The 14,763-nt window shown below is 35.3% G+C and overlaps 2 protein-coding genes across 2 annotated transcripts; both read left to right on the top strand.

Moving 5' to 3' along the window:
* Positions 1-236: 236 nt before the first annotated feature.
* LOC131653102 (uncharacterized) lies at positions 237-5,372 on the top strand. Its single transcript, XM_058923150.1, has 4 exons — positions 237-396; positions 1,606-1,904; positions 3,100-3,196; positions 4,856-5,372. The coding sequence occupies exons 2-4, from the start codon at positions 1,725-1,727 to the stop codon at positions 5,110-5,112; spliced, it is 534 nt and encodes a 177-aa protein (XP_058779133.1). The 5' UTR covers positions 237-396; positions 1,606-1,724; the 3' UTR covers positions 5,113-5,372.
* A 4,496-nt stretch (positions 5,373-9,868) lies between these two features.
* On the top strand, positions 9,869-12,835 carry LOC131653103 (heat shock protein 83). Its single transcript, XM_058923151.1, has 4 exons — positions 9,869-10,211; positions 10,414-10,555; positions 10,693-10,973; positions 11,099-12,835. The coding sequence occupies exons 1-4, from the start codon at positions 10,089-10,091 to the stop codon at positions 12,650-12,652; spliced, it is 2,100 nt and encodes a 699-aa protein (XP_058779134.1). The 5' UTR covers positions 9,869-10,088; the 3' UTR covers positions 12,653-12,835.
* Positions 12,836-14,763: the final 1,928 nt, after the last annotated feature.

Below are 14,763 nucleotides of genomic sequence, written 5' to 3' on the forward strand. Positions count from 1 at the left end.
AAACATATCTTATTAATTTATTTCAACTTACCTACTTTATTAAACAATGCTCAACTTACCTATTTAATCTCTTAACCAGTGCCCCTGGAGCACTCGTTAGCATTACCCTTATTTAAATAATATTAAAATTAAGCGCATGAAAAGTAATATAATTGTGTGTAGCGCGTAGTGTGCGTGTCAATTAAAATGAACTTAATAAAATATTGCAAAACTAAAAAAAGAGGGGGCATTGTTGTTATTTTCGATTCATTAAAATAAAGTCAATCATATTTTCGTAACATAGACACAAACCCTGTCTTAGATTCACAATGCTCTCTTTTTACACAGTTGAGTGAATCTACCTGAGATTCGCGGCATCGCAAGAACCGCACCGCTCATCCACCAACACTCCTTCAGGTATGTACACAATCATTTTTTAAAGACTTTTTAAAATCAATTTTTCATTCTTCATTGGAATTTATTATAGACTTTTGATTTAGTTTTTTTACGGTATAAGTGAGTATATAAACTATAAACTATTGTTCAAATTGCGGTTGACAATTATAAAGCTCGGATATCGACACATATACCGGTAATAATTTAAAAAAATGAATGTTTCAGTTTCAGATAGACACAAATTTTTTCAGAGGTATCGGTATTACAGAGGTTGAGACACACTCTGATCCTTGTGATAGCTGAAAAAACCGTGGTTGTTGTAGTGCATGATTCCTATCAGAAAATTTAGTTTATGTTTGTTATGACAATTACTTTGTCGAAATCAAGTGATTTTACAAAATTTACGCTCTGTAGTCTGCAGTTTAATTCAATTGCTCATGAATGTTGTCGAGTATTGATCCGTTATGACTCATTAAAAGTATTTCATTTATTGAGTATATGATCAATTGTTGAATAGATCAATGGTTGATGACAATCATTAGTGTAATGGTACAATCTACTTACTTTTGAAAAGTCGATTCGAACTAACTGTGACGCTTGTGCTTGTGGGGGTTCATACCGGGACTTAATTAACAACCATTGGTAAATTCATCATCACTAGTCAAATCCATGATTTATGATAAATCGTTAGTGCGTTAAATTATGAACTCTTGATTTTGTGACTATATTTACTACTCACTTTTCGTGGGGATCTGAGTGGTGGTTTTGGCCTGATGAGAAATGTTAGAGCCAACAACCACTAGTTCTTTTATTTGAGTTCTTAACCTTAAGTTGGAATATATATCATTATTATGAACAATTTTACACCAAATTATAGTCCCAACTTGATTAAAGTAAATATCTATTGATGCTTCCGATGAAAGTGTTAATGGCTTTCTAAAACTTTTGGTCTAGGAAACTTAAGTTAGCATATACCTCTTGTGTTGTCAGTGTGAAGTTTCTTGATTTCTTTCAGAATAGCCCAGAATATGGCATGCGTGTTTCTATTGCATTGCTAATTACCGTTATAATGACATATTGGAATTGCATTCAGTAGTATAGCTTTTCTTGTTTTGTGGGCCAAATGTGCTACCAAACCCACAAAAAATGGCAATCCATTTTCCTTCTCTGGCTTTAGGTAACCATAGCATTTTGTTGATTTGTTCTTTCTGTTTGTGATGCTTTGTTCAGCGATGACATCGACTCTCCCAAACACTGATTGCTGTCTTTAATGTCAACACACTTTCAACATAAGCATAATTTGGTGGAAGAATCAAACTAAATCGAAATCGAGTGGCGTGCTTAATCAAATGGGGGACGAGGACGGAGGTGACAAAACAAGGAGAGTGGTTTTTGTGACTGTAGGAACGACTTCTTTTGATGCTCTTGTGAGAGCTATGGATTCAGAAAATGTTAAGAAACAATTGCTTGCAAAAGGTTATACCGATCTTCTCATCCAAATGGGCCGTGGATCCTTTCTTCCTACCAAGGTAGTTTAAAACATTATTCCTTGATTTCCCTCTCTGTTTTCTAATTACGCATTCAAAAGTTTTATCAGTTATTATGAATCAGTTGACAATGGAAGACGGGGCGTTAGAGCTTGTAAGAGATAAAATTCTCAAATAGAATCATATTGAAAAAAATAATGAAAGGAATACAATGAGCTCTCGTTATAAAGAGCAACTAACTATCAAATTAAATGCAAACAAACTCTAACAAACTAACTAATTTTTTATAGATTTCATTTTCTTTTAACAAATAGCTCACCTATTCAATGATGAGAGAGATAGACAAAAATTCGAATGGTGCAATCCATTCTTGTGAAAGTTTACAATTAGAGAATCCATCCTTATTTCTAATATGATAGTGTATTTTCATTTTTGTGCTGATATGGGCTATGGAGGTTCATGCCTGCGGCGGTGTCACTTTAAACATTTGCCAAGTCAACTTTATTGCCCTAACTTATGGGAAGAAGAAAGAACTAGTTATAACTATGATGATCTTGGAGATAATTGGGTAGGAGTGACAAAACTGGTCCGGCCTGCAGACATTCCCGTTTTACCTGCACGATTTTGCGGGACGGGCCAAGGTTTTAGGCTCACACCCTTTAATATGTCTACCTCGAGTTTTTGCGGCCGCGGACATTAACATAAATTCTTGCAATTGTAGGCTTTAAAAGTGCAATGCTCAGGGGTCCGCCCCACCTTACGGGGCGGTCCAAAGTTTTAGTCCCGCTCCCTCAACTATGTTAGCCCCGCCCCGTTTCTTTGCCGGCTTTGGTGGCCTTAAATGGGCGGGCATGCCCGTTTGCCATCCTTATTGGGTGGTGTTGCCTCAGCGGAAATGGCAATAGTGGAGCTCGCTTGATCAGTATGCGGCTTTGCAACAATTAACAACGTCTAGTTTTACGCAATGCTGTTGATGGAAGAGACAAAAATCTGCCATTTAAGCATGACATTGCGGTCTATGGAGCCGCCATGGCAGACACCCCTTCACAAATTGGCTATGGTAGTTATCAAAAGTTTGGAGAAATTTGTAGATAATCTTACCTTGTTTGATTTGCTTTAAAAAACAACGTAAGTACATAAATTGATTACTTCTGTAGATGAAGTATCTAAAAGTATATTTTTATGTATCAGATATATTTTTACTGAGTTAACTCTTGTTAATAACATTTGATTGCAGTCTGAAAGAGAAGGTTCATTGGCTGTAGACTACTTCACTTTTTCTTCCAGTATTGCAGACCATCTCAGATCTGCTTCTCTTGTAATTAGCCATGCAGGTATTCTTGTTACAACTTGCCTTTTGAGTGTTTGTTTTCACTAATTACCATGCAGTTATACACAAATTATTATGTGATTGGCTGTAGACTACTCAGAATGCTTAGTCTCTCTCTCTCTCTCCCCCAAAGGTTTCATCCAAATCACAACCAATTTTCTGCTACCTTACTAACTGCTTATATAATCCAAAAATATAGATTCCTCTCACGCTTCCCATTCATTAACAACCCGGTAGTTATAAGCAAACTTACATATTGCATTTTTTCTCTCCAATCTAAGATTTTCTATTCGACTATTACTTTAGTATCCAAGAGCGATTGGATGATAATAGAGTAGTGGTTACATAATTTTCTATTATGTGTGTCAATAGAATAGTGGGCAGAGTAGTGGAGGACATGTTCCACTACTACTGCTGAGCTGGCCCTAGCTGTTAGTACCTTTGTCAGTATTTGTTTACCTTTTGCTTGCCTTTATATAGCAAGTTTCCTGTATCACTCTAATCAAGAAATACAATGAATATTTCTCTCATCTTATCCATTTCAATTGCTTAACAAATTCTAACAGATGAGATGATTACAGTCTCTTCCAGCATTATCAAAGACCCTGGGCGTTCAAATTCAGTCCTGAGAATGCAGCAGCGTTAAAAGTCTTGAGGGAGAGGTTTTCCATCCATTGGGATCCTACGTGATTCGAGAGATTAATCTTTGTAGTTGCGTGAATAGGATACCTGTTTGACACAAAAAAAGGCTCTTGCAAGGTAAGATTTAGGAAACTGATTCTGTAATGTAGACGAGTTTCTTAGTAGTTTTCAAAGTCAGGTAAACTTCCCCATGGACAAGAACTTTTTCTCCATTGGCATTAGCTTGTATTGCAAGGGCTGGAGCTGAATGCACCTTGAGTTCCCGATCACCGATCATTCTTCACCATATCAATTTCAATTTCTCATTTGTGCTTTTAGCCAAAGTCCTCAACATGTCAGAATGTATGCCTGTATCTTCAGAAAAACTATGTCTCCTACATGTAATTCTACTTTTTCACGTGTTTGTTAGGCTGGTTGTGCATTTTGTTCTATTTCTGATTTCAAATAATTCCTCTCAATAAATCCAACATGTGATTTCTTTTTTCAGCTACCACAGCATGTTATCCTCTACTGCTGATCGAGTCATATCTCTAATTAATACAAAGGGGTCTCTCCTGAATAAGGCCTTAAAAGGGTCAGTCCATCTTTGCAGCATTATTAAAGTTAGCACTATACCAAAACTCTGTCAATTTAGCCATTTAGTTCACATAAGCCGCCTAAGGCAGGACTCAAATTACCTGTTAGCAACCCCGGGTTTCCCAGAATGATATGCAGAACTGAAATTCAGTTTGGGCCCAACCAATTTTAAAAATAATGTTCATGCTTTCTAGCCTCTCGTCTTGAAACAATGAAACATCTATATTTTGTTAATTGTGGATTTTTTAGCCAATATCTTCCGCTTATATTGTTAAGTTCATTATAATTAACTTAATTACAAGCTTCAATTAGGATTTTTACTACTAGCCAGGCTGAGAGCTTTGTCATTCAATATACCAAATGCTTTTTAGATATTTTGTTGATAAAACCTGTGTCATATCATATAAAACTGAAATGAGAAACATGCTACTCTGATTTAATGCAGGGTCAGGCAGCATATTTGAGACACTGAGGCTAAGCAAACCGTTAATTGTAGTCGTAAACGAAGATTTAATGGATAATCATCAAAGTGAGCTTGCCGATGAACTTGCCAACAGAAAACATTTGTATTGTGCTAGTCCTCATACACTCCATCAAACTATATCAGATATGGATTTAAATTCTCTCCTTCCTTATACTCCAGGTGATGCTACACCAGTGGCCAATCATATAAACAGATTCCTTGGTTTTCCTGATGATTGATCTCAAGGCTTTCCTTATCTTCTGGTTTATTAAAGTATGTGCTTGATATTGTGGCATTGCTGAAAATTGATATATGATATTTGGATTCATGCATCTCTGAGATAGCTGTTGGGTTACTTTTTCCATTTTCTCCCTTTTTTTACAGTGGTGTCCATTTTCATCATCTTCTGTATAAGTTTAAGTGGTTAAGTGAATTGTACTCTTGTCACTGAATATATGTTTCTTTTGATAATATCATAAAATCTAAGAAAGTTTCATAATATAGTTATTTATATTAATTTTGTTTATAATGTATATTAGTTTTTCAAAATTATCAAGTAATTATTATAACCCGTATTTTTCATTAAATAGGTAAGTTTATGTACAACTTTTAATGTATTTGATAAAAATTTAATTTGATGAGTGTGAATCCAATTTGGAAATCTGAAGATTATCCTCACTTGTAGGATTGAATATAAGTCGTGTCGAATAAATTTCAGTGTGATTTGACTTGATAAATTTTAGTTCGTCTTGAAAATCGACTAAAGTTCGTTACAAATTTTTTATTTAACTCGAATTGAACTCGTTACAAATTCACGAACAGCTGGGATCAAATTTGTTCAGAGTATGTTTGAATCACATAATTCTATAATCAATTTTTTAAAATAACTTATTTTTTAAAAAAAGAAAATTCCTAAAGTTGTAATAGTTCCTGTTACAAATTCAATTAATTTATTTCTATATGTCATTTAAAAAAAATATTTTTATTGATTTATAACATATTTTGAATGCAATTGGATAACAAGTTGTGTTGATATCTTTTTTTAGATACTAAAATTATTTCTTCTATATTGTATTTTTTTTCCCTTTTCTTCTTAACCCTATGGCTTAGATACTTATAAAAATCTCTTGAGCCTGAATTTTTAGACCTGAATTTTTGGACTTATGGAGCTGTTATTATGATATCCTCTTAGGAGCGTGCGATGTGGAAGTCTCAAATTCCTCGCGCACGCGACTACACCAATCAATTTCCCATAATCAGGGATGCTATTGCAGACACTTAGCTCGTGTAAATACATCAATCCATTTCCGACAGGAAATATGGTTCCATCCCCTTTGGCAGCTAGCTACTCCAAAGGTCGCGATGGGTTGGCCACACATCTATCTTGGATCGAGTTTTAACCTAGGGAGGGTTAGGGATGGGAACCGACCCTTGCTCATGAACGATCCTAGTGACGTCCAATAAACTTAGAGGAAAAACCTTAAAGTTTGCACGAAATCCAGCATTTACTCATGTAAAGGAATAAATGTACTGGCGTTTTCCCCTTATGTCTTTTTCCTATTCGCTACTATTTCCTTTCATCTCCCTACTCCTAGCCACAACTTAGATAATTTTCTTGCGGGGATGACTTCTTCCTTCGAGGAAACTGTTTTTGTCTTGACGACTCTTCACGTCCCCCAGGCCCCCTTCTTTTTTCTTAACTATATCCTATGCACCTTCTTGGGTTTACTCAGATAGACAACCTTTCTTAATCAACTCTTTAATTGAATCCTTGAATTAAATGCAGTCATTTGTATTATGGTTGTGACTCTTATAGAAATAATTGTATTTGAACATGTCTGTCCTTGGAGATTCTTTGACGGGTACGGATTCCTGATCCCTCCCTATTTAAAATTAGTGTTGACGCATTCCTGATAAATCTTCTCCCTTGAAGTAACCAAAGGAGTGTAGAATGAATCCCTTTCCCGATATCATCTCCCTTCATCGTTCCTTCGAGGATTGTTATTCCTCTCAGGAACTTTGTTATAGCCGACACTTCCGGCTCCGTGATTTTTCTCGCTCTCCTTAGCTAAGAGCTCTTCTCCCCGATTCATGTAGGGTTATGTCCTATTTAGTATATTTCTCAAACAACGGGGTCTGTTGAGCCTTAATTTTTCTCGGAACATGCAGTCTAGTCTCACGCCCTTCTTGAATATCGAGCATTCCAGTTCGTCCATGCCTCCTAATACTATTTCCACCTTTGTACGTCGGTCTATGTATCCCCGAGTATCTTTCCTCCCATGCATGATTCCATTGAGACTCACAAGGATTGTTGATTATCGCTTGCAAGCGGTAAACTGGGAGGTGAAAGCATCACATAGGTCTTTCCACAAGTTGATGCTCCCATTTGGGATGGTTTTAACGGCAGATGCATTAATGGTTAATGCAAAGATTTTACGTGCTCGTTGAGGTCCTACATAGTTAGACAACTTCAGAGGTTTCTCCAGGGACTTCGGTACTCTGTTTTCTAGGATATATGTAGATAATGGGTTCCTTTTTCTCTACAAAATTAGAGTGTCTTCTTCGTGCCTTTCCCTTCTTTGGGGATGGTAAACCTCACTTGGGACGTGATTTCCACTCCTTCCCTCAGAACTGAGAGAAGAAGTCCAATGTATCTTGCTCCTATGTATGTGTGGGGACTAAGGAGATTTTCCATGTGGTGTGACCTTTCTAACCTAGATCAGTGAAACATCGACCACATAGTTGTGTGAGGGTTCCTTCCGTACTGTGCTATTTCTTGGTGGAGAAAATCGCAAGTTCTCATCAATTTTCAAAATCCCATCTGTCAAAATCTGAGAATTATGTTAATGGACTAGGTTGTACTTGCTATTTAACAAATAAATCACTCCTTGCACACCTAGATTGGCTTACAACAATTGAAGGCCAATGAGCATCTTTTGTCTAGGTGCTAGAGGTTGCAAGGGAGGATGATTTGATGGCTTTCCTTGGCAAGGATGCTGCGCTGGTCTGGAAGTTGGTGAGATTGGGAATACTTCTCAAAGGACTCTCGAAGGATCCATATCTTGTGGCATTGGATAAAAGGGAGAGGTCACAATGACTAAATCTTCAACTTTTGGAGGAAGTAGTTGAGCTTTGGTAGTTGCGGTAGCTACAACGGCTTTTGAAGATTGAGTCCTTCTTAATGTTGCCATAGTCTTAAAGAGCATGTTATCGAGCTTCACTAGAGTATGTGGATGTTACAACGATGTGAATCTGAGGTATGGATCTCTGACGAAGAGATAATGATTTTTGTTGAACTTTGAACAAATTAGGAGTCGATTTCCACATACGGTGTCGCTGTTTCTTTCTGGAACCATAATTATAAATGAACTTATGAGATGGACTCTTGATACATTGGTGCAACTCTCTGATATGGTTGTGCGGACGTGGACCTGCAAAGTTAGCACTCCAATATTCATGTTAATGACAGAGTGGATAGAGATGTGAGAATGAGATGAATTTAAATACTTGAGAATGACATGTTTTTCTCTTATATAATGAGAGTTGTTAAAATCATCTACGGAAAGTGCAACATATTATGTAGACAGTCGTCTGATTGATTTGGCGTTATATGACGCTTCAGAGTTGCCTATTTTAAGTGAGAATGAGAGAACATTTGTTTCTCATAATTTCTTTCTCCTAGATCTTACCTTTGGACGAAATTTTATCTTTGTGAGCTCTCTCAAATATTTAAATAGAAGTAAAAATTACCTTCTATTAATATATATATATATATATATTTTTTCTCTCTCCTGCATCTTGAAATAAATGAAGTAGGAGAGAGAAAAAAAAGATTCACCCATAATCTCTACCATTTATTTTAAAATACAATGGTTCAGATTCATTCTCACATTCTCATATAAATATGTCATTCTCATATGATATGCCCTATATATATATATGATATGCCCTATATATATATATATATATATATATATATATATATATATATATATATATATATATATATATATATATATATATATATATATATATATATATATATATAAGGAGGGATCAAATTACACCCGAAGAGTTACACCACGAGTTACACTCGTTCAATAACCACATCTCAAATTAATATTTTTTAAATTCAACCGTTCGATTGAAACATAATAACATATAGATCATACCTATAAAGTTTGAGCTTAATCTATAATGATTTACTATATCATCAAGATATCCAAAGATTAACGTCAAAATGAGCTTTCATATAACGTTAATTTTGATGTGATTCAATGACATAGTAAATCATTATAGATTAAGCTCAAACTTTATAGGTATGATCTATATGATATTATGTTTCAATCCAACGGTTAAAATTAAAAAATATTAATTGGAGATGTAGTTATTGAACGAGTGTAACTCGTGGTGTAACTATTCGGGTGTAATTTGATCCCTCCTATATATATATATATATATATATATATATATATATATATATATATATATATATATATATATATATATATATATATATATATATATATATATATATATATATATAATGTTCCCATTTTAAAATACATTTTAAAGAGAATAATATTCATACACGGTCAGTGTAAAGTTATTTTACACATTCAATCAATAAAAAATCAACAAAATGCCATGTTATAAAAAGTTTTTTAAAATAAAAGTGGGATATAATTGAATGCATGGTTGTGATTGGTTGACAGTGTAAAACTATTTTACAGTGTCACTGCATGACTTTTTTTCTATTTAAATAAACTAAAATCTATTTTAATATTTTTGAAAAATATTAAATTTTTAATACTATATTTAACTATATTAAGTTTACGAAACGATAAAGCGTTCTTACACTGAATTCCCGCGCCAGATTGTTTATGTCCTTTAAGAGGGAAAACCTCCGAACATTCGAGACTCAGCAGTTATAACCGAACGTTCTCGATATTTTAAAACGACACCGTCTTACCTCATTTCATTCCAAAAAAAAAAAAAGAGAAAAAAGCGGAAGAAGAAGAAAAGGATCGAGAAAGGGACAGAAGAATCGAGAAGCAGTTCATTCAACAATCACAACGATATATATAATCTCTCCTCATTCCATTCCATTAACTCATCGAAGCAACTTAATATTCTTTCCCCATTTCATTCAACATTCTACAATTCTTTCTGCAATTCATTCTCTGTGTGAGTTTGGTTTCTTGATCGAGTAACAATGGCGGACGCTGAGACATTCGCATTCCAGGCTGAGATCAATCAACTTCTTAGCCTTATCATCAACACTTTCTACAGCAACAAGGAGATTTTCTTGCGTGAACTTATCAGCAATTCTTCTGATGTAAGCACAAGCCTCTTCAATTCCCTCCTTTATCTTCTTACTTTGTTAATTCTTACTCGGTTTATTCACATTTCAATTAATAATCAATTTAATCTGTTTATCAGCGTTACTTTCATTGTGAAGGAAACTAAATAATTTTCATGAAGTTTATGTAATTCAATTGTCAATAATGGTTTTTGTTATGTGGATTTTGGTGCAACAGGCTTTGGATAAAATTCGTTTTGAGAGTTTGACCGATAAAAGCAAGCTGGATGGCCAGCCTGAACTTTTCATTAGGCTTGTTCCTGACAAAGCCAACAAGACACTCTCCATTATTGACAGTGGCATTGGAATGACTAAAGCAGGTAATCTTTTGATTTCAAAAGATTCAGTGCGTGTTTCAATTTTGGTGAATTTGTTGAAATTATGGTGGTGTTTTTTATGGAATATGGAACCTGTTTCTGAAGTTCTTATCTGGATCTTTTTTTTTTTCTTCTTCCAGATTTGGTGAACAATTTGGGTACTATTGCAAGGTCTGGAACTAAGGAGTTTATGGAGGCCTTGCAGGCTGGTGCTGATGTGAGCATGATTGGTCAATTTGGTGTTGGGTTTTACTCTGCTTATCTGGTTGCCGAAAAAGTAATTGTCACCACCAAACATAATGATGATGAACAATACATTTGGGAATCACAAGCTGGTGGCTCTTTCACTGTTACAAGAGATACGGAAGGCGAGCAACTTGGAAGGGGAACTAAGATCACTCTTTTCCTCAAAGAAGATCAGGTACTTTAATCTAGAAATCAACTCCTTTCATCTGTATTTTGCAGAGAAGTTTAACTTTGATGCAATCCAGTGCACTATTTCTATATTTTCAGTGATTTTAAATTATTGATTACTTTTGTGAACAGCTGGAATACTTGGAAGAGAGGAAGATCAAGGATCTTGTGAAGAAGCACTCTGAATTCATCAGTTATCCGATTTACCTTTGGACCGAGAAGACCCTTGAGAAAGAGATCAGCGATGATGAAGATGATGAGCCCAAGAAAGAGGAAGAAGGGGCTGTTGAGGAAGTTGATGAGGACAAGGAGAAAGATTCAAAGAAGAAGAAGAAGATTAAAGAGGTTTCTCATGAGTGGGAACTCATAAACAAGCAGAAGCCAATCTGGCTGCGTAAACCAGAAGAGATCTCGAAGGATGAATATGCTGCTTTCTACAAGAGCCTCACTAATGACTGGGAAGAACACTTGGCTGTCAAGCATTTCTCTGTAGAGGGACAGCTTGAGTTCAAGGCTGTTCTCTTTGTCCCGAAAAGGGCACCCTTTGATTTGTTTGACACCAGAAAAAAGATGAACAACATCAAGCTTTATGTTAGGAGGGTGTTCATCATGGATAACTGTGAGGAGCTCATACCTGAGTATCTTGGATTTGTGAAAGGTGTTGTTGACTCTGATGACTTGCCACTCAACATATCTCGTGAAACGTTGCAACAGAACAAGATTTTGAAGGTGATCCGGAAGAATCTTGTGAAGAAGTGCATTGAGATGTTCAATGAAATTGCAGAGAACAAGGAAGATTACAACAAATTCTATGATGCTTTCTCCAAGAATTTGAAATTGGGTATCCATGAAGATAGCCAGAACAGGGCTAAGCTTGCTGATTTGCTCAGATACCACTCTACAAAGAGTGGTGATGAGCTGACAAGCTTGAAGGACTATGTTACAAGAATGAAAGAAGGCCAGAAAGACATCTACTACATCACCGGAGAGAGCAAAAAGGCTGTGGAGAATTCTCCATTCTTGGAGAGACTCAAGAAAAAGGGCTATGAAGTTCTCTTCATGGTTGACGCCATTGACGAATATGCTGTTGGACAGCTTAAAGAGTATGACGGAAAGAAACTGGTTTCTGCAACAAAGGAAGGATTGAAGTTGGATGATGAGACTGAAGAAGAGAAGAAGAAAAAAGAAGAGAAGAAAAAATCATTTGAAGATCTTTGCAGGGTTATGAAAGACATATTGGGAGACAAAGTGGAGAAGGTTGTTGTTTCTGACAGGATTGTTGATTCACCTTGCTGTTTGGTGACTGGTGAGTATGGATGGACAGCAAACATGGAAAGGATCATGAAAGCTCAGGCTCTGAGGGATAGCAGCATGGGAAGCTACATGTCTAGCAAGAAAACTATGGAAATCAACCCTGATAATGGTATCATGGAGGAGTTAAGGAAGCGGGCTGAAGCTGACAAGAACGACAAATCGGTGAAGGACCTTGTGCTGCTGCTATTTGAGACAGCTCTTCTGACATCAGGTTTTAGCCTTGATGATCCCAACACATTTGCTGGAAGGATTCATAGGATGTTGAAGTTGGGTCTTAGCATTGATGAGGAAGAGAGTGGTGTGGATGATGTTGATATGCCTCCATTGGAAGAGGATGGTGCTGAGGAGAGCAAGATGGAGGAAGTGGACTAAAGGAAAGGTTTTGGCTCTTACTACTGTTAATACATTGGGATGGTGCATGTTAAAAGATGGTGAAAATATGGTGGATGCTTCTTGTGTCTGTTATTTTTGTCCTGAATAGTGATAGGTCTTGGTTTTGTTATTGTTGTGTCTGTCTACTATGATATCATCAATGAAAAATGGTTCTTTTCTCTTACAATACTTATACATGGTAGAGTAAGTTAATTTTGTTTTCTTAAGCATACATGGTTGCATTGTTATTGGAATCTCAGAAATTTTATTATTTTAACTTGACACTAATCAACAGATTGGTAGGGAAACAAATTAACTAAATGAACATAGTTAATGAACATCGCAACCATAATCTTTTAAAATGAACATAGTTAATGAACATTGCAACCATACAGGTTCCTTTAAAATATGTATCACCTATTTTAAAATAATTTTAGGGGTAGCAGAGAAAATTGAAAGTATACTTGGATTGAGAATGCTCTACCTGATGTTAAAACAATTCTAAGATTGAGAATGCGTAGTCTACCTATTTTGGCCATGATGAATCATAGTTGCCTTTTGAATTCTCTCAAGACGTGGAACTCTTATTTTCTCATCAGAAATTCTCAATTGAATTCTCTTAATTTTTGATTTCGCATTCTTTGACTTTAATTACAAAGGGTTGAGTTTATTTAAAAAACCATATATTAGATCTTAACTGAGTAGTTACAACTCTCCTTAAATCTAGAGATTAGTTTCTTAAATTTTAGGAGTTAGTTAGGAGCAGTTGGTGCTTAGTAGTTATAGTGTGGATGGGTTAATACTAGTTCCTTTATTACTTGCAAGTTGAACTATGGGGGAGATATATGAATCATTCACTGTAAGCTTGTTTCTAAACTTTTCAAACTTGAAAGGTGGCTGCACTTTGATGAGAATATCAGCACATTATCGATGCTCTCAGGTGTAGGGTTTTGATGAGAATATCAGCACATTATTGATGCTCAGGAATATGCATAACTTGAAGCTGTCTGGCCAACACTTTTTCTCTAACAAAGAAATGGAGAATAGGATTGTGAACTGGACAAATGATGCTCATGTTGTGACTGAATCCAAAACAGTTTTGAATTTGCAAGGGTAAGGTTGCAATATTTAGCTTCAGTGCTAGAACGAGATATGACGGATTGTTTTTAGAAGTGGAGTGCCTATCATCAGGGTGACTCTAGAAGTGAAGCGATTATCATTAGGGTCAAGACCCTCAATCAGCATCAAAATAGACTTTGAAGTGAGATAGTAGAGTGTGTGGTAAGTACTAGTTGAAGACCCTAAGAGATGGTGCCTTTGAGATACTTAGAAGCTAGAATGCATTTGACAGTCTGTCAATGAGATTTATGAAGTGCTGCCATGAACTGAAACACTTTGTTGACAACAAAACAAATGTCATGTATAGTGATGGTAGCATATTGTAGAACTTTCAACTACATATTTATATATATGTATAGTGATGGTATCAGGGTCATTTTTAGAGTTTTTAGCCAACCACCATAGGAGAGGATAGTGGCTTGGGGGAGAAAATCTCTTATTTATCTTCCTTGGAGAGTGACAGAGCCATCAGCTTTGTTCTTGACATCTATGCCTTAGAAATAATCAAGCTGTGACCTATATCATTATATCCTTGAGAGAACATAAAGTGAAGCTTAGAAATTTTGATTATCTTTGTGGTACTCATAGCTTGATCAAATGTCATTTATATTAATGGATGTCAAAATTAATCTTTTAATTTTATAAATAAGTTTAATAAACTTTTAATATTTTTAAAAAGTTTTGAAAAAATCATTTTTAAGAATACAAAATAAAATTTTATTTTTATATAGTAAAACATTTTATGAAATTTGTTTTGTAATTTGACAACCAATGACAATTTTATTATGTCTTTTCTCACAATCAAGTTAGTAATACACTTATAAAAGTGGGATTATGTTAAATGTTGATACAAATTAGTTTTACTAATAGTACATGTTTATCTATATATTTGGGAAAATAATTTACTTGTGTCTAATTCCATCTGGTATGAAACTTGGTCAATAAGTTTAATAATTTTTTGTTGTGTTGCATGGACTTTCTAAAAACAGGGG

Source organism: Vicia villosa, linkage group LG2 (genome assembly GCF_029867415.1).
Source record: "Vicia villosa cultivar HV-30 ecotype Madison, WI linkage group LG2, Vvil1.0, whole genome shotgun sequence".
Lineage (NCBI taxonomy): Eukaryota > Viridiplantae > Streptophyta > Magnoliopsida > Fabales > Fabaceae > Vicia > Vicia villosa.

What these genes read in the sequence shown, in the direction of transcription:
- LOC131653103 (XM_058923151.1), top strand. Translation starts at nt 10,089, where the DNA reads ATGGCGGACGCTGAGACATTCGCATTCCAGGCTGAGATCAATCAACTT. An exon ending in TTATCAGCAATTCTTCTGAT is followed by an intron (nt 10,212 to 10,413) that starts GTAAGCACAAGC and finishes TTGGTGCAACAG; the next exon opens with GCTTTGGATAAAATTCGTTT. An exon ending in CATTGGAATGACTAAAGCAG is followed by an intron (nt 10,556 to 10,692) that starts GTAATCTTTTGA and finishes TTCTTCTTCCAG; the next exon opens with ATTTGGTGAACAATTTGGGT.
- LOC131653102 (XM_058923150.1), top strand. Translation starts at nt 1,725, where the DNA reads ATGGGGGACGAGGACGGAGGTGACAAAACAAGGAGAGTGGTTTTTGTG. An exon ending in GATCCTTTCTTCCTACCAAG is followed by an intron (nt 1,905 to 3,099) that starts GTAGTTTAAAAC and finishes ATTTGATTGCAG; the next exon opens with TCTGAAAGAGAAGGTTCATT. An exon ending in TCTTGTAATTAGCCATGCAG is followed by an intron (nt 3,197 to 4,855) that starts GTATTCTTGTTA and finishes GATTTAATGCAG; the next exon opens with GGTCAGGCAGCATATTTGAG.